This window comes from Protopterus annectens, chromosome 2.part2, assembly GCF_019279795.1.
Source record: "Protopterus annectens isolate FY-2018-M chromosome 2.part2, PAN1.0, whole genome shotgun sequence".
Classification (NCBI taxonomy): domain Eukaryota; kingdom Metazoa; phylum Chordata; order Ceratodontiformes; family Protopteridae; genus Protopterus; species Protopterus annectens.
In genome coordinates, this window is record NC_056730.1 from 710,820,495 (window position 1) to 710,840,871 (window position 20,377).

At 40.0% G+C, this 20,377-nt stretch overlaps 1 protein-coding gene across 1 annotated transcript in view; it reads left to right on the forward strand.

The window, feature by feature from the left end:
• Nucleotides 1–20,377, forward strand: part of LOC122795779 (endoplasmic reticulum aminopeptidase 2-like) — a 1,481,589-nt gene that overhangs the window by 993,670 nt on the left and 467,542 nt on the right. Inside the window, exon 13 of the mRNA XM_044064110.1 lies at nucleotides 975–1,131. Coding sequence (XP_043920045.1) covers nucleotides 975–1,131 — 157 coding nt within the window. The remainder of the gene's footprint in view (nucleotides 1–974; nucleotides 1,132–20,377) is intronic.

Genomic DNA, 20,377 nt, shown 5'->3' on the forward strand with positions numbered 1-20,377 from the left:
ACTGTCAAATTAATCTTAGTGTGTTTTTTGCCAGTATTATATTTTGCCTTTTTTTACTTCATGATGTACTAACACAACTACTTCCAAAGTGAATGTATATTGTCTGTTTAGCACTTAAGACACGACTGTGAAAAGGCCCAGTAGGCTGGATCACTACCTGTTTACCAAGTAAGTAGCATGTAGTGTCTCCTAGTACTCAGATCCAAACTGTAAAAGTTTAAGTGGGCTACATCACTACCTATCTAACAAATAAATAATTGATCCATTCATATTTTAATGAAGGATTAATTCTGTTTAGATTTCTTGGCTATGAAAAAAAATAGCCTTACTTTAATCATTGAGGCATTGTCACATATCATTGTAAGCGGACAGATTTTTAAACTACACCTTGAAAAATGAATACTAAATCATTACAAACCACCAGTTATTGTGACTGACTAGACCCAAATAATGTGGGCTTTGTATTTTTGTCTAGTTAACATAATGGCAAAGCCTTCTCCCATTACAGTAATGATACCATCACTGAAAATTTTCATATGCTGTGCAAGTATTTTCATTATTTTTGATGGATCAGACGCCTTTTCTTCAGGTATGAGCAAGACCTAAGCGCGCGCGCACACACACACACACACACACACAAACACACACGCATCAAAGGGTATTTGCACTACAGGGCAAGTAAAAAGAGTTATTGTGAACTTTACAGTGTACCACAGGATCATTTGAATATATACTTTGGAATGCTGCTTTAAAGTGTTCTCTTTTCTTTTCGTTCTGCAGAGCTGTGCTGTTTTCATGGATCAGACCTAAGGCTGAATGGAATGTCTTAAAATTTCTACAGTTTTAAAGTGTAAAATACCTTTTGAAATAATTTTTTCATGTTATGTTTATTGTCACCGATTTGTACAGGAGTGTGCTGCGTGACATTGAAAATTCTGTATAAGTATATAACCTGTTTCTTCCTTATTTTTCAGTGCTGGGAAGTTGACTCTAGATCAAGCCCTTGACCTGACTTACTATTTACGTCATGAGACCAACAGAATCCCCCTGCTTGTAGGCTTGGAATATTTGGAGCTTTTTTACAGGATGATGGACAGACAGAATATCTCTGATGTGGCAACAAATATGAAGGTTATCTTGCTGCTCTAATGTTACAGTACAGATTGTGTATTAGTGATAATGTGCATGTGAACAAAGTTTTACTTTCTAAAGGAAATTCTGGAACACAGAGGATAAAAGCAGTCACCAGAAGATTTGTGGATACAGATACTCAATGATGTATGAGAATTTTGGATTACAATCAAAGCTTTATCTGTCTGTGCCACAAAAATGGCTGACTGCTTATTTAAGAATGTAATTGTGCTCCTTGGATATAACAGTAGAATATTCAGTAATACAGAAGTAAATAGTAGTAACCATTATGTAATATACTGGTAAGGCTGCTGCTTCCTGATATACATAAATCATGTTTCTTTTCTTCACTGTTTACGTCATCCTACACTGAGCACAGTAAATAAATTTAAACTGTAAGAAGGATATACAGGGAAGCTTCAGGGACTACTGTTCCTTGTGTATGTGTCTGTTCTGCAGCATCATTTATTGCAGCTATTGGGCAGAGTCAAAGAAGTTTAAATAAAACTTTTCTAGTTGTCACACACTACATTAGAAAACAATAAAGTAATAATGCCAGTAGTTTGTGGAAAACTCAAGGTTATAAGAGAAAACAATAGACATTATTTTCTAAGGTCTTCATTCTGTGTCTGCCATTCATCAACTTGTTTAATTCTAGTATATTGACCCATTCATCCTACATGTTGTAATGATCATTAAACTCCACATCACCCCATGTGAGTGGGCTCCCACACTCAGCTGGAGATTTAGTTGTCATTGCATATAAGTGATGATCTGTGCTCATCTCAACTTTTACTACAGTGCTGTACCAAAAAGCACTGTTCAGAACTATTTGGATAGCAGACATGAACTTAGAAGGATTACTCTTCTGTCTATGTTGTGATAACTCCAGAGCATAAAAAATTTTAGCACAATAACTTGGGCAAAAGAAAGTAGAAAGGCTTGTCGCCAAACTTAGGGAGCCTATGACAAGAATACTAGCCATCGATTGTGTAGAGGTATTAAGAGATATTTTGGAAATTGTACGAAAATTTGTATGAAGCAAAGGAATGTGGAAAACAAGAAATAGCACAAATGGAAATATGCACAAAAAAATTAATTATGCCAAAGTTAGAGGAAGATGAGGCTTGACTACTAATAATTAAGATAGCAAGAGATGACTTGAAAATGGTGATGTACAATCAATCTACCGGGAAATCTTTAGGAACAGGTGGTATTCCTGTGAAAGTCTGAAAGACAGGAGGGAAGAAATTGATAAAGATCAGCATGATTCTCTTTAATAGTATATTAAAAGTAGGGGAAACACCGGCATCTTAGAGGAAAGTTTCGATAGCTGTATTACCCATATAGGATAAAAACCCATCAGACCCCGTTTCAATTTTAAACCATGGTTATAAAGTGCGTATGTGTATACTAGCTAAAAGAAGGTGTTACCAGAATTTATAGGTATGAGATGGAGGGTTCCTGTCTCATAACTTGTATTAACAGACAGGAATGTCCTCTTTCTCTTTTGTTGTTTGCTTTATATTTAGAATGGTTGGTAAATAAGAGAAAATAAGAGACTCAGAAATTCAAAGATGTGATTGCTATAGTAATCAAGAAAACTTGGCTTTATGTGCAGATATTATTTTGTACTTAATAAATCGAGAAAATGACATTTCTGTCCCAGTCTAATTTTGTCTTCTTTGACACTGCTGCTGTGAAATCCCATTTTTACGCATGTGTACAATAGCATTATTCTGTACATACTTCAGTTTTGTCTACTAATTGTTTTCCTGTCTCTCAGCATGTACACAGTATTCCTCTGTATGTACTTCATTTTTTCTTGTCTCTTTTGTTCTTTTTTCTTTGAAATTGTCATCAGTCCAGCATTATATAAATTGCGGAATTCTACCTTCCCTTAAACCTCATTCCTCCTCCTTCTCCTCATTATTCTGCATGTATTGTTCCCACAGTTTCAATTTACTTCTCTTCAATTTACTCCTTCTCTTTTCTAAAGATCTTACTTCCTGTTCTTTTATCTCTTTTATACTATTCAGTACTTCAAATACAGTTGGTTCACACTTTGATTTCCATTTTCTAGTGATTGCATTTTTGTCAGCCATCAGAATTAAACTTAATAAAGCCTTACTATGTTCAGGCAATTCAGATTCTCACCAATATTTCTGATATAGTACTTTGTGAGAATTTTTTAAATCTACCAATGCATTAAACCCCCAAAACATATATTCCCAGTTACTGCTTTCTTCCTTCCCCATCACACCTCCATTTCCTCTCTTGTTGAAGAAAAATTCCTTGAAGTCTGCTCAGAGTATAAAAATACCTATGCAAATGCTTCCATGTAAAGATCCTAAACTGTCTGAACTTTGTTGCATTCCTGGGAGCCAAACATATGTCCTTTCATTGTTCTCTTGTAATTGCTTTTCCAGTCTGTCTTCCAAAACTTTTCAAATTTTCTCTGATTGATTTGATTTGTATAGTTATTATGCCCTTCCAATTATCCCTTTTATAACAACAGCTTCTGTTCTAGATTAAACTAAAACCTCTACCTGAGCATGTCTTTCACTTCAGATTTATATATCCCTTTCTATTTGCCTACACTCTGATATCAATCTTCAGTTGGGAAGGCAGTCTCTGGCCTGCAGTCCAAACTTCTTCTTGGCCTCATCCCACTCTGTTACCTTTTCCATTCTAGCTATTTGCTGCCAATATATTGGTTTCTTTGTCAGTTTTTTTCCAGTAAATTCCAGCCCCTCTTGCCTATTTTCTGTACCCCTACTGGCAGTCATCCCTATTAGCTAAATCACCTTTCTCTATTCTCATGCTGGCTTAGTTCTTAGAATACTTTTTTTCTGCTTTATGAATATAATATTCTGTATGGTTGTTATTATTCTCCTTAATCATCTGCATCTAAAATCCAACTCTGTCTCTATTTCTTAACTCCCCCACTGCTTCATCATTTTCCCTTTCCATTTTGAATTATAACCTTCTACTTGTGTTGAGTATATGAGCCATAACTGTGTAGGTCTAAATATCTCTTCAAATTAAGTAATTCTAAACTACTTTGTTCTATTGGAAGGATCAGCTTATCCAATTTAACTATTGCCCTTTTCCTCTCCCAGATAAATTCCTTCAACTCTTTATTAATTATTGCCCACAACTTCACATTTGGTTGATAAAAATATGCCTGACCCATATTTAAAACTTAAAGAACTAAAAGCATTTCCACTGCTTGTATCTTACTATCCATATTCATAAACAAGAGCTTCCAGTTTCTCAGTTTTTGTATTACCATTTTAGTCTCTTCTCACATATCCTTAGCTGCTGTAAAAGAAGGCTTTTTAATCTATCATCCTAAATACTTAATCTTAGTGTGCCCCCATAAATAGGGGTATTGCTGAACTAATTAATTTGTGGGTAAGTAATTTATGGCTATAACATTTCTTTTATCTTTAATTTTATATGCTGAAAAGACTAGAAAATGTCTGAAAATATTCCACAACATTGAGATATTCTTTTCTGGATTATTAAGGTACAAAATAATATCTACAAATAAAGCCAATGTTTCTTGATTACCATACCAGTTATATCCTTGCATTTCTGAGTCCCTTATTTTCTTTGCCTGTAGCTCTAAATGTAGAACAGAAAAGGGGAAAGAGGACACCCCTTCCTCATCCCTCTGTTCAAACACAACTTTGAGAGGAACCCTCCCACTTCAGTTCTTGCCTCTGATTCTTCATATATCTCCCTAATTAATCTTATTATTTTATCAGTGAATGCAAATGTTTTTACTGCCTTACTTATAAAATACCAGCTCACACTGTTGAATGCTTTCTTTGCATCAAGACCCACCAATAACGGTGTATTTTCTTACATTCTGCTTCCCTCTGGGTCATCATTGTTCTATTGATGTTGTCAAATGTTTGCCTCCCCTCCATAAAACCACACTGATGCATATCTATCAAGTTTGGCAATACCTTTGGCATTCTTTTAGCTAGTATTGCCATCAACACTTTTATACTCATGGTTTAAAATTGAAATGGCTCTATATGAAACATAATCTGATGGGTCTTTACCATCAGTAGCCAATCCAGCCACCACAGATTGATTTCTACATTTTTGTGCTCTGTATAAATTTTCACATAATTTCTGGAATATCTCTAGTACTGCTACAAAATCTCTGGTAATTTTTCTTATTTTACCTTCTCAAAGTTTGATGACAGCTCTTTCTGTTGCCTAAGTTGTTATACTAAATGTTTTTGTGCTCTGGAGTTAATAAAAATAGTTGCTTAACAGTGATCTTTCTCAACTTATGCATATTATTTAGATATCCCTTTATTTTCTCTTTAGCAGTCTGCATTTGAGTCTATTTTTGTTCTGTGAGATTCGCTTTATTCTTCAATATTTTAACCTCTATTAGCTCTTCTAAGTAATCCCTGTGACTTCTTAACCATATCTCTTTTTCATTTCTACCATATTTTAAACTCCATTTTTCATTTTATCCCACTCACTAGATATAACTTATGAAAATGTTTCTGTCTTCCTTAATATATTAACACTCAAATAGTTTCCACTATCAATTCCATAAATTCCTCTCTCTTTTAACACATAGGTGGGAAATTGTCAGTGTCTCATTTTTTTATCAACATGTACTTGCATCTTATTTTTTATTGGTGCATGCTGTGAAGCAGTAAATGTGTGTCAAAGCTTTTAATTAAATGAACATGTTCCTGTGACGTATAATTTCTGTCTAGTCTAGCCCAGTTATTCTACCTTGAGGAATATTATGTAAATTCTGCCCAAGTTCTCACTATTGAATTCACATCTTCCATACCAAATATTTTCATAAACGTCTTCAGAAATCTACTCCCTTTTGTTATTTTTTTTCCTTTCTAGGTCCCTCTGATACATCTGCACTTTTGCAAATTAAATTTCAGTCCCCACAAGCAATATTCCCTGCTGAAAGCTGATTATTTGCATTTTAGTGGAATCCACATCCCTTGCCAGTAGCCCCTTACAACCACAAATCTACCATTATTGTTTTTTCCCTCTTTTATCACTGTAGCAGTTGGTATAATTACTTCCATTTTCCTTTGTCCCTGATATTCTATGAATATTCATTCTGAAATTCTTTCTTTGTCAAATTCACATGCTCATTTCTTTCCAAATGTGTGTCCTGCAGCACTGTTATTCGCACTCTGCATTTCTTAATATAATTCAAAACTCTTTTCTTTTTGCCTATACCTGTAAGGCCATTTACTTTCCAGGATAATATGGATAATGTAGCTATTATGATATTGTTCCTGCCTATTATGTTACTTTATTATATGTTACTTTTTTTAAATTTATATATCCAATTTTTGTGTTACATGCACCCTCTGTGTGACAGGCTGATCTTTTATACAGTTGTTTCTTTGCTTCTCCATTTCAACCTATGTCGCAGTCTTCAAAAATGTTTTAATTTAATGACTGGCCTCAAACAAAATAAATAAATAAATAAATACACCTTCACAACACCCCCATGCCCTATAACTTAGAACAAACACACACAACAATGTACATCTTCAAAAAATGAAGTTTAACCCTCCAGATAGAAACAGTTGCTCCAAATCGATAGCTGCACCCATAGGCTTTGCATAACCTAAAATTAAGGTTATCCACACTAAAGGGCATGGTACAGCCTGTGTTCCCACTTGCACTGAGTGATGTATGTTCTTTTCTTATATTTGTTCCCCTTCCGGATGTGAAAAATAGCTTGTATGCTTTTAGAAAACATTAATTTTTAGTCTTAACAAAAGTATACTAGATGTCTTTAAATAAAAATAAATTGTACACTATTCTATTAAATGCATTAAAGTATTAAGGCTGCTAAAGAGGCTGCTCTCTTAATTCACATCCCATAATTTCAAATTTTATTTTCCACTGAATTGCTTACCATAGTCTTCTTCTTCTAATTTCAGCTTTTCCCGGTTACGGGTCGCCACAGCGGATCACCTGTCCGCTCATAATTGGCAGTGGAGTTTTACAGTGTTGAGTTGCCAGCCCGGCGCCCAACCTTCCACAGAAGGCACACACATGCACACACTCACACCTAGGGCCAATTTAGAGTGTCCAATCCACCTACTGCATGTTTTTGGGATGTGGGAGGAAACCGGAGCACCCGGAGGAAACCCACGCGACCACATGGAGGACATGCAGACTCTGCACAGAAGGCACCCCAGCCGAGAATCGAACTGGAGAACCTCTTGCTGTGAGGTGGCAACGCTAACTGCTGCACCACTGTACTTTTAAATTTTTCAATTTCACATGGCAAATAATGGTCAGAACTCTCAAAATTAATAGCTTGCACCTGCAGACAGTTTCTCTCCATGTAAAAGTTGTCAACAGTGAGTCTTTGACAGTTTCACTCAGAATAGAACATACAAATGCCTTCAGCTGCAGACTTCTTGACTCCCAGTGAACATTTTCTAATGGAAAAAAGAAGTTAACATCTGTGCAGATGTAGGAAACAGCATTTTTTCATGGCTTTCATCATTTTGCCTTACTTTTCAAGATTACAAAAACAATTGTTTGTAGTTTAAGCCAACAGCATTAATCCAGACATTCACCCTTGTAAAAATAAAAGGCAATATCTTAATTTTACGTGTAATATAATTAGTGCACTTTTTACACTGCAACCCAATAGCCCAAGATCACAGGATATTCAGTCTCAAGCCTTTCTACTCACACATTATGATGTAAAGCCTATACAACTTAATATCTTCAACACACACAACAGTCACTGAAAAGACTCCCCCCACATTTGAAATACCATTGACTACACACTACACAAAACTGATTAACTATATACAACATGCACTTTATGTCATGAAATGTTTTATATAAGTAATAAAAGCAAAAATTGCTTTACTTAACTTTTTTTTCTCTTTTAGTGTTCTTCTAAACATTAATGACATAAAGAGGAGTTTAAGCTTTACAGTCTACCCACAAGTTTAACAAAGTCAACAAAAGTCTAGTCATTCTCAGCCACTTTACTTGCAAAGCCATAGTCTCCCATTTATTCAGTAATGTCAGTGTTTCTGGTCTTTTCTTTTTATATCCATCTACTATTACTGTACACTGGTTGAAGTCCAAGGAAATCCCAGTTCCTCTAGATAACTCTTTTGCATTTTTTCTCTCAAACATTTTCCTTTGGAACACTGGAAAATTTTCACTGGCAAAGTCTATCTATAAGCTTTATTGTTAGGAGAATGAGAAGCAGAGACTCCTTTTGTTTCCTGGCTCATTTTTTATTGGATACACTTTTTTATTTCCTGTTAAGCCTGTTCTACATCCAAAAATGTATTTGATCCTACCGGAAAAAAATCATTCTGAAGACAGCTGGATAAAGCAGCTTGAATCTTACACCTGCTTCTCAACGTTCTCTGAGTGCCGGGACAAATTTGCTTCTCTTCTGCCTGGTGTACAGTGAATAATCCTTTCCCATAAATGCTGTGCTATCTTCAGTTTTAATACTTTTCCCTTATGCCACAGTTTTGTCAAGATCAGCTCTTTTTGTTGGTATGATTGTATCTTTACTAATAGAGGTCTTAGCCACTTTCTCATGGCCAGGTTTGGAGCATGCAGTTCATGTGCCCTTTCAATTAACAAATCCTTCCATGGAATACCAGTCCAGTCGCTTATTTGTACTTTCATAAAATCAGTACAGTCTCTTTCATAAAATCAGTACAACCTGTCCCTTCCAGTTTTTCTGGTACAGCAGAAAATCTCTGGATTTCTGTGTGTATCCTGTTTTGTAACTCTGTCATTTTTGAAACAACTCTACTTTGAGATGTTTCATGCTCAGCTGGTCTTTTCTTCATTTCAACCTCTGAATTTTATAGTTTTATCAGTTCATCTTTCCCTGCCTTTTGTTATTTGAGTTGATATTACTTTTTCTGTCTCATTTATTTTAATCACCTATGCATACATTTGATTTATTTTTTCCTGTAAATTACTAGAAGCCATCTCTTGTACTAGAGCTGAAGCTTGGACTACTTTTTTCTGAACAACTACAGGATTCTTCACAGACAGTGTTGTCTCTACCTTTTCTGGTTGATTTTTTTTCAGGTTCTTTAGATTTCATCTTTGTTGGCATCCTGACAGTGTACTTAACAGCCAGAAACTGAATTATCCCCCCCAAAAAACAGCTTTACTGGTTGCCTTTTCTCTGTTTCTGTTTTCACACAGGGAGAGCTGAAATTAAGCTGTTGATCAGTGTGCAGCTGTCTTGGAAGCCCTGGAATAAGGAACACATGAGACTAGATCCCTTCTACATCCCATGAATTAGGAATAAGTTGTCTGGACTTCTTAACTAGGAGAGTTTGGGCCTATTATGAATTTTGCAGACCACCTGATCCTTTAGCAAATGTTTTTCTTGGAAAAGATCTAACAGCTCTAAAACATGGCCATCCAAGATCATGTCTTGGGGGTTGGTATTATGGTTAAGATGCCTACCTCACAGGCACAGGGTACACATTTTGAGTCTCACCTTTGTAAAGGAAATTGGCTAGACTTAAAATGGTAATGGCTGTTCAAGCTGGAACAGACTTTGAGGGTCAGCTTGCCATGTGTGGTTCTGTTATTGTAGTCAGGATTTGACCAACTTCATTTACAGATTCATCCTTCAAGGAGAGTTCCTGGGCAGAGCCAACAAACACAACTGACAAACGATTGTGGATTACCTTTATTTTATGAGTGAAGTATTTCTTCTGCAGAGGATACTTGGTAGACCTAGAAGAAGAGGAGAAAGGTGGGTGAGAACAGCATAGTAACCTTCCATAGTGGTCAGCAGATGCTTCCATTTTAGAGATTTTTAACCAAGTTCTTGAAAAAATGCCTAAAGAGAATATTACCCTAGAAGGGGGCATCCAAAATGGCCAAGCTAAGTGCCAAAAGTGCAGTAATATAGTATTTGGTAGGCATCTCCCAGCTCCAGCTTATAGTACACATCAGAATGGACACGAGTGGACAGCTCCGTTACAGTTGACATTATATTGCAGTAGTGGTTAGAACATTCTTTTACCTTGCACTGTTCATAGGAAAAGGTATTTCTTCCAGATCAAAAGACAGCCTCACCTCCTTGTACTCTGCTTTGATTAGACCCATCATTGAGTACAGCATCCCGTTAGTAATGTACCTTACTAAACATATCAAGGAACTGGAAAGACCCCAGAATTTCCTCTGTAAAAATATCAAGAGTCTAAAAGGTCTGAAATACAAAGAAAGACTGGAGGCTTGATCCCTATACTCAGCTTCATATATATACTCCTTAGGGGAGTCCTGTGTCTTGCTTATAGGGCTATAGGGTATCCAGTTATCCAAAAACTTTTATACTTCAGTAAAACAAACAGTCCAGCTAACACTAGGGCCAGAGATCTAAATGTACTCCAAAAAATAACTAAGACTAAGTGAAAGGGTAGATCGGTCACCCAGCACCTACTACTAGATTAGAACAAACTCCTTTTCCAAGTTAAGCAGTTTGACATGCTGTCCAACTTTAAAACGGAACTGGACTACTGGATGGGTTCTTATAAATTCACCCTTGGTATAACTGGCCTGGCTGTCCTTGAATGGAGAGACAAGTCCTAAGGGTGGGTACCAGCAAGGCAGAAATGGCCTTGAGGCTCAGTTGCCTTATAAATCTTATGATTCTGTGACCTGCCTCAGATCATGCTTAGAAGAAGAAGCCTAAGCCATGCCAATTAGCATGGGCACATATCCTGAGCCTGCTGCCCTGGCGACAGTATATGTGCAGTTGAAGTTACAGTGGACTTTGTGAAAGCCTACTGAGGGAACTTTTTCTGTGCTTGAGTCACAACGAATGTAGATGAGATAGTGCAGACAACTAATGTCTAAAGTGACAAAGGAGAATTTACAGGTATTTACTGTTGCCTAATCTACTTTTTTTCCTCCTTAATTTCAACCTTTGTAGCACAGATGTTAATCATCATGTTACAAGTTGCAGGACAGCTAAATATGGATAATTTCTCCTGTCAGTCCCTGTCCTGGCCTGGCCATCCTTGAATCACCCCCTTCTAGGTTTTGATGAGGGTCTCAAGCTTTTCACATCTGCTCCTGTAGATGGTTGTGTTGAAGTGCTGGTACTGGTGACAGTATTTAATGCAATGTGCCTCTCCCAAGCAGTATATGCAGTGCTGGTGTGGATTCTGGTCTGGGATCTGACAACCACAGCTAACCTTAGCAGTCTTGTTCAATTTAGGCACTGAATGTGAGACTGTCCAGTTCAAACTGTGTGAATTGCAGAAAAGTATTGAGGACTTGGCGTATAGGAGCATGTGCTTCTTTCCTAGCATATGATATCATGCTGTGCACAAGAGGAGGTGTTTAATGTGGAGCACAGGAAGAGACAAACTTCAGAATTGTGCTGGACTGGTGCTATCAGAAGAGGAAATAACATTAGGTACACTCTACAGACATCCTTTGAAGTTAGTGGAAGAAATGACTGACGTGGAGCCATGCATGAAAACATGCTGTGAGTCAGACCTGACAAGTCTAACACCAGCTGAACACTAACTATTCTGCTAGTGAAATTACAGTTGTGTAAACTCTTACCATAACGGTAGATGTCCTTGCCTTCACCGCTGCAGAAATAATTATGCATGGGAGTCTCTGCTGTGAAGCCCATTGTCCGGCAAGTCTGCCAAAGTCTATCATTGCTTTAAGGTATGCTGAACGTCACCTACATACTCCTCACATAGCGTAGGGCATAAAGGTGATGTTCAGGTGCACCATCCTCAAATCTGATTGCCCCAGTAAAAACAGCAGTCTAAGGAAAACCAAAGGGAACCTGCATATCCAGGAAGGAAAAAAGACTAGGGGGATAGTAGGAGGGAGTGAATACTGCAGCAGTGAGGGCAAGGACATCTACTGTTATGATAAGATTTTACACAACTGTGCTATGTCCTTACATTCACCGCTGCAGTATTCATTATGTATGGGAGAGTGCTAAAGCTCAAGAAGAAACTTGGGAGGAGGAAGCAGCAGTAGAGCCTTCTAAGACGCCATGAAGAATGGCATTAGCAAAACCAGCTCTAGTTCTGGAGATACCATCCAGGTTGTAATATTTGGTAATGGTATGCACAGAAGTCCATATAACTGCTTCAAGAATAGAATTAGTGTCTGAACCCTTGAAACAAAAGCACCAGAAAAAGCCACGGCTCTAGTAGAATGAGCCTTCACAGAAGAAGGAAGGCTCCTTCCATGAAAAGTGTAACAAAAAGAAATAGTCTTTGAAATCCAAGTAGGAATAGTTTGCTTGAAAACAACCAATCCTAGAGACCTAGGATGAAAGGAAACAACTGAGCAGACTTTCTGATAGCTTTAGTCTTATCCAAATAAAATTTGAGCTGTCTATGCCACATCTAAGGTATGCAGCACCCTCTCACTGTCAGATTGCGGATTGGGGAAAAAAGTAGGAAAATTAATAGACTGATTAAGTGACAACTCATTAACCAGCTTGGGCATAAAAGAAGGATCTGTATGCAAGGACACCCTGTCCTAATGAAATATCAAAAAAAGTTGGACAAGCGATAAGCGCTTTCAACTCAGACACCAATCTGGCAGAAGTAAGAGCTAACAAAAGAACGGTCTTCCAAGAACAATATTGCAAGGAAGTTGAAACAGCAGGCTTAAAAGGAGGCTGAGTCAGTTTCTGCAGAACAGAATTAAGATCCCAGAGAGGAGGAACAGACTTCCTGGGATGTCTTTAAGAAATTGCTTATCCTCAAATCTAGAAGCTAATAGGGGAATTAAAGCCATACAAGCAGAAAGAACTGTTAAGTGGGCCTTAACAGAGGAATAGGCCAAACCAGCTCTGAGCAACTCACACAAATAAGAAAGAACCAAAGGAACATCCACAGTAAGTGGGTCCAGGTAATGAGAAAGACACCAAATAGAAAACCTGTTCCAATTTAGATAAGTAGGATTTCCTAGTAGTAGACTTCCTGGCCTCTTGCAGGATCTGCAGCACGTCCTTAGAAAAAAGGTGTCTATGAGGGACCAAACCCTATCACCCACAGTGTCAGTTGAAGAATAGACAGGTGGGGATGGATGAGAGATCCCTTGTCTTGTGTGATTAGATCCACCCTATGAGGTAACTTGTGATGACTGCCCCTGGCTGGATGCAGAAATAGAGGGAACCAGTGCTGTTGCTGCCAAAAGAGAGTCACCAACAAGATTTTGTGAGCATCCTGTTGAATCTTGAACAGGACTCTCGGAATGAGAGAGGAAGGGGAGGGAATGCATAAAGAAGCATCCTGTTCCAAGAAAATGAGAGGGTGTCACCTTCCACACCAGAGGACCTGGAACTCTGGCACAAAACAGAAGAAGTTGATTGTTCAGAGGGGAGGCAAACAGATCTACTTGAGGAGTACCCCAGAAACACATCCCTGTGAAGCATCCATTCATGGGACTGAGTGAAGGACCTGCTCAGAGTGTATGCCACAGTGTTCTGATCTGAAGGAATATAAACTACCTGAGGAGTCACTTGATACTTGACAGCCAGATCCCATACCAGAAGTTCCAGCCAGCAAAGAAGGTAAGATCTTGTTCCCCTCGTTTGTTGATATACCACATAACTGTGGTATTGTCCGTGAATACCTGGAGAGGCCCCAGACAGAAAAGAGGATGAAAGGCTTGAAGAACCAGCATAAGAGCTCTCATCTCTTTGACATTGATGTGCTCCTGCTGCTGACAAGGTGATCGCACTCCCTGAACCTTCAGGGAGCCAAATGTTGCTCCCCATCCCACATCTGAAGCATCTGTGAACAGATCCTGAGAGGGAAGAGAAGGATTAAGAGGGAGTCCTGGATTCATAAACAACTGCTAAATCTACCACAGATGTTCCTTCTTGAGAAAAGGGAGAAGAGGAACTGTAAAGTCTAGAAGATGTGCATGTGGAAAGCCACACCAACTTCAGAAACCACTGAAACTTCCTCATGTGAAGTTTGACCATAGGAAACATTGGAATGGTGGAAGCCATGAACCCCAGAGCTCTGACAATCTCCCTGGCTGTAATGGAGGCCAGGGGGGAATAAGAGTTTGAAAACAATAACTGAGAGTTAAGGCCATTAGAGGAGGCAGGGATGCCAGTATTGGCAGCATCTGAATCCTGCAACCCAGAAAGACATGATCCTGAGAAGGAGTCAGGGAAGACTTTTTGAAGTTTATCGTGAACCCCAGACTTTGAAGAAGAGAAATGGTAAAACAAAGATTGTGCAAAAGGATTTCTGGAGAGGATGCCTGAATCATCAGGTCGTCCAAGTAAGGAAATATCTGGATCTCTTGAAGCCTGCAAAAAAGCAATCACAGGAACAAGGCATTTGGTGAACACCCTTGGGGCAGTAGAAAGGCCAAAGGGCAAAGCACAGAACTGAAAATGCCAGGAAGCAACAGAGAAATGCAAAAAACTCTTGAAAAGAGGATGGATCGGAATATGGAGAGAAGCATACAATAACTGAGATCCAGAGACACCAGAAAGGCCTGAGGTAGGAAGAGAGAGAAAAAGAGTTTGAAGGGATAACATCCGAAAGGAAGACACCTTCAGAAAAGTTTTTAGATGAGACAGGTCTAGAATCGGTCTCCAAGTACCTTCTTTTCTGGGCACTAGAAACATTCTTGAGTAAAACCCCTTCCTCCTTTGGGACACAGGCACCTCTTGAATAGTCCCCCTGAGACAAGAGATCTCAAAGAACCTGTGAGAAAAAGGAAGTTGTTCCTGGGGAGGCTGAGGAATGCCCATAAAAGACGGATGGGAATTCCACATCATAAAGTACCCCTGACGAATAACTGACAGAACCCAAGAATCCTGGGTGATTTGAAGCCAAATAGGAAGAGAAAGAGAAGGGTGAAGAGAAAGAAGAATGTGGCTGGGAACAGGTGGATAGTCAGAAAGCACCTGGTTTGTCTGGAAAGGAAGGCTTTAGAATCCATGCAGTCTGAATGGCCTTAGCAGGAGGAGTTTGTTTACCACCCTTTTTACCTTTAGCAGGAGGGCAAGATTGAATACAAACAAAGGCTGGCTTAGAAGGGTAGTTTTTCTGAAATTTAGGCAAAGGAGAAACAAAGACATGTTTAAGTTCCTGTACGGCCTTCCCCTTGTCCTGAAGAGACTAAAACAAACCAGCAGCCACTTCCCCAAACAAAAGTTTAGTATCCAAAGGAGCATCTAGCAACTTAGTCTTAATATCATCAGATAAAGGTTGACGCCTAAGCCATGCTTACCTCCTCAGTACTGAACCAAAAGCATTAGCCCTAGAAGAGGCATCCATTGCATCATAACTACATTTGATAGAATGATGAATTACTTGGGAGGAAGTCTCTAGCAAGGAAAGGGTAGAATATTTACTTTCAGAGCCTGGAAGATCAGGAAAAAAGATGGCAAGCCTGAGAAAGAAGAGCCAGCACATACCTGGATGATATGGGTCTGATAATTAATAGCCTTAAAAGTTAGGTAGCAGAGGTATAAATCTTCTTACCCAGCCTGTCCATGGTTCTGCTGTCCTTGTCAGAAGGCAGTAACTCTGACGAAGGAAGCAATTGAGACAGCTTATCAGAGGCTACAGACACCACAAAGGGGTCAGCAGCAGCAGGACATTTCATCAAAAAGGAACAGTCCCCAGACACCCTATAAAACCTTCTTGGGAGCAGGGGGCAGAGAATCAGGTGCTTTAGAGGCATTAGAAAAAAACATCTAGTAAAGCAGCCAAGACAGGAGGAATAGCCGTAGATTTAGGAGATTCCATCTGCAGTAACCCATAGTACCTGTTATGGATTTATGAAACCTGGGCACAGTCCCACTTAAAAAATTCCATCATCCTAGAGATTGGTTCCCCAAAGAAAATTCCCTCAGAAGGAGTATCTTGACTATTAGTCCTCCTCCTCAGATCCGTAGTCTAAAGGAGAAGGAATCTGGGTAGAATAAGTAAGGGATTTTTCATCAGAACCCAGCTGTTCCTCAGAAGAATTTAATTCCCTAAGCCTTTTAGGTGGCGAGGCCTTATTGACAGTAAAGCATTAAATAACCCCTGAGTAAAGGCCTGCAAATCACTTTGTGGATCCGTAGGAGCAGAAGAAACATGTCTAGATGTTCTTCGTGTTTCACTGTTGCAGTCATTACATTTGGGTAATCTGCTTGCAGGTTGCCCTCAGTCGGCCTGATTAACAAAGTCTTGGGTCCTGCGTCGGTTGCTGTCCCTTCTTCCATGACATCAGGTCGTCAGGGGTATAAAACATGCAGTCAACACCATTACATCAGTCTTTCTTGCCGTGCGGTGCCTGAAGCAGAAGCAGTTCGCAAGTGCCGGTCGGCCGACTCCTGAAATTTTCATTTTCGAGTTTCAGAACCGAAGTCTTCAACTAAAGGCTAAGTATCCCGTTGGGGAAACATTTTCTTGCTTCTTACCGATGTCAGTAAAAGTTAATAATTGCATTACTTCTGGAAAGTAAATACCTCATAAAGATTTTCATTTGTACTGTATTCCTTGCCTAGGCCCTGACCACGATGTACCTTGCTGTTGGTCTTGTGCTTTATTTAATCAGCGCACTATCTGTCGTCGGTATATTTTTGCCTCTAAATATTTCGGTTCTCGGTTTAATTATCTAGAAATGTCGTCAGTTAGCCATCCGACTACCGGGATTCTGAAAAAACGCAAAGATAAAGACAGACAGGCCACCGAGGTCCAAAACTGCCGACGACGCTTCTCCTAAGCCAGTCGCCAGTTTGCCGGTACTCAGTGAGGCGCTTTCGCAGCCCCTGATACCCGCTACTTCTGATTTGCAGGCCTCTACCGAGACCTATTCGGAGTCCGGTATGCCACGAGATACTTCAGTTATGGAACCCGTGGATGTCTCTACCTTGGATGGGTCCAGAGCCGCTGTGCAGGCACCGGCTTCTGAGGGTGTATTCAGGCCTACAGACTTGCATATTAAATCGACGCCTCCTTCATTACTAAGGCCTAAATCTCGATCCATGTCTAAAAAACTGATGCCCAGGCCACATGCTCAGACCTTTATGCCTAAAAAACAAATGATAAAAATGACTGAAGATCTAATAACTCTAATCAGGGGTAGCCAACCCCCCCACCCCCTTCTAAGAGGCCTAGGGCTGAGCTTGACTATGAATCTTCTGTTCAGGATTCTGTTTTTTCTGGCTCTTTTGATGACCTGGATTTGTCCTTACCTACTTATGAGGATTCTGATGCAGAGGACTCTATTCCCTCTGCTTCCCCTCCTAAGGATTTTTCGTTTGGGGAAACCTTGCATACTCTTAAGGGAGCATTTTCACCGGGAAAGCCAGGAATTTTCTGATTCAGAAAAGAGGCTTAGGGATTTCCTTCTACTACCGCAGCATAGGCCTTTGGCTATTCCTCCTGTACTAGACATTGTTGATGATGTGTTCTCGGAATCCAGTTTGGCCCCTGATTCCCTGCCTCCTGCTCCCAGTAAACCTGACAGATACTACAGGGTCCCTGAGTCTCACATGTTCCTCTTCAAAAATCCTATTGCAGATCCAGAGACTATTTCACAGGGGCCCAAGGGCATTAAGGCTTCTACTGCCAAAAATCCTACCCCTTCTGATAGAGACTCCAGGGCGCTGGATAGATGGGGTAAAAAGGTTTGCACTTCAGCAACTTTGGCCATTAGAGCTTTAAAATGCCAATTTCATATGTTAAAATATCAGCAACATGTTATTGGACTGCTTAAACAGAAAATTATGTTGATTCCTGACTGTGTGAAAAATAAAGGCTTACAGGATTTAATGCATTCTGCTGAACAAGTTGGAAAACATAATTTGCAATGTGGTTTTGATTCTTTAGAGACCTCCTGCAGGTCTGCTGTTACTGGGTCTGTGCTTAGAAGGCATGCTTGGCTTAAGGAGCAATCTTTGCCTGATCATGTTAAAGCTAAATTGTTGGATGCTCCTTTAAATCAGGACCGTCTGTTTGGCAACAAGGCTGAAGAAGTTCTTAAAAAGATGGAAGATAAAGCTAAATCTATGCAAACTGTTAAAAGATTTTTTACAAGTTCAGCCTCCTAGATTTAGTAGGCACTGGCCCTCTAAGAATTGGTCCTTTCCAGCCCCTTCCAGGTCTTCCCAAGCCAAACCCAGACAAAGCAAAAACCTCAGGATTCAGTCCCAGGGGACTGACAGAATTAAGCAATGGGGGGCCTCCACTTCCAAGTCTGGGAATAACAAGACCCCCCCCCCCAAATGGTAAACTGTCTCAATGACTTCCTTTTAAAATTTCCAAGCACTTATCTTCTGACTGCCCCTTTGGGGGGAAAGATTGCTCTTCACGCAGAGTACTTGGAACTCATTACCCAGGACAAATGGGTTTTAAATATAGTGTCCCAGGGATACAGATTTCACTTCCACACGTTGCCAATGCTAAATGGGTGGCCGGACCTACCTCCAAATCAGTGGGCAGAGGCTCAAAAACAAGTACTTTCTCACTTAAGCATGGGGGCTATTCACCTGGTACCAGAAGAGGAAAAGGGACAAGGTTTCTACTCGAGACTTTTCCTGGTACCCAGAAAAGACAAATCATGGCGTCCTATCCTGGACCTGTCTACTCTAAACACCTTTCTGGAGATTCCAAAATTCAAGATGCTGATTCTTCACCAATTACTTCCTATGCTAGGCAAAGATGCCTGGTTGGCAACACTAGATTTAAAAGAAGCATATCTGCACATCCCAATCAGGGAATCTTGCAGAAGATACTTACGCTTCAAAGCAGGCTACATGCACTATCAGTTCTCTGCACTGCCCTTTGGCTTATCTACTGTGCCCAGGGTATTCACAAAGTGCCTAGCTCCAGTTATTGCATTTTGCAGGCAAAGAAGTATTCAAATATACCCATACCTGGATGACTGTCTAATTCAGGCAGAAAGCCAGGACATACTTTTAAATCATCTGGCCTTTGTAAAAAGGGTTCGAACTTGTCTGGGGTACACCATAAATGAAAAGAAATTGCAACTGGTACCCTGTCAGCAAAATTACATTCCTGGCAGCAAGCTTGAATACAACTTCCCAGATGGCTTACCTCACGCCAGAAAAGCAAATTCATTTGACAACCTACTTCAAACAAGTGGCCACAAAAACCCTGCTATCTGCAAGACAAATACTTCAAGCCTTGGGGTTCATGGCCTCCTGCATTCTACTAATTCCATATGCAAGACTGCATATGAGGAAACTACAGTGGTATCTAAAAAGCCTATGGAGTCAACATTCTCACAGCCTAGAAACAATGATTTCTATCATACCTTGCCTACGCCTAAAGTTCCTTTGGTGGGGAGAGGCCTGCCACCAAAACAAGGGACTACCTTTTACACCACCCCCTGCCACCCAAACCCTAACAACAGATGCATCAGACTATGCATGGGGGGCTCACCTGGCAGGGAAGTGCATTCAGGGCAAATGGAACCCAAGTCAAATGCACCTGCATATCAATCAAAAAGAAATGTTAGCTGTACTGAATGCTCTGACAGCCTTCAAGAACTACATTTTTCCATGACAACTAATGGTAAAGATGGACAACACCATGGTTATGTGGTACATAAGCAGGGGGGTACACATTCTTACCCCCTCTGCAGACTAGCCATGGCATTGTGGAACACAGCCTTGAGCTACCAAATGCACCTACAAGCTCAATTCCTGCCAGGAAAATTAAATACACTGGCAGACGGACTATGCAGAAACCTCATGGACCCACATGAGTGGAAACTGGAACCAAGGATTTTCAGCATGTTGACAAGCAAATGGGGGAGCCCAGATATAAACCTGTTTGCCTTCCCCCAGAACTACCAATTGGACAAATTTTGGACAAGGACTCCCCACAAACAAGCCTGGAAAGTGGATGCTCTGTCCTTCAGCTGGAAAAACCTAACAGTCTATACCTTTCCCCCGCTGCCTCTGCTCTCCAAAGTACTACCAAAAGTCAAACAGGACAAACCAAGGATGATTTTGATTGCTTCAGACTGGCCGTGCCAGCACTGGTACCCCCTCCTGCGCAGTGTGTCATGGTTATCTCCATGGCACCTGCCTCTTGACTCCTTCCCTGCTGTCTCAGCAGGAGAACCAGATTTCTGCACCCTCACCTTCCTACGCTGAACTTTGCAGCCTGGCTAATTACTTAAACTCTCCCTTACCATCCCTCAGCAAACCTGTGTTGGATGCCATCTTAGA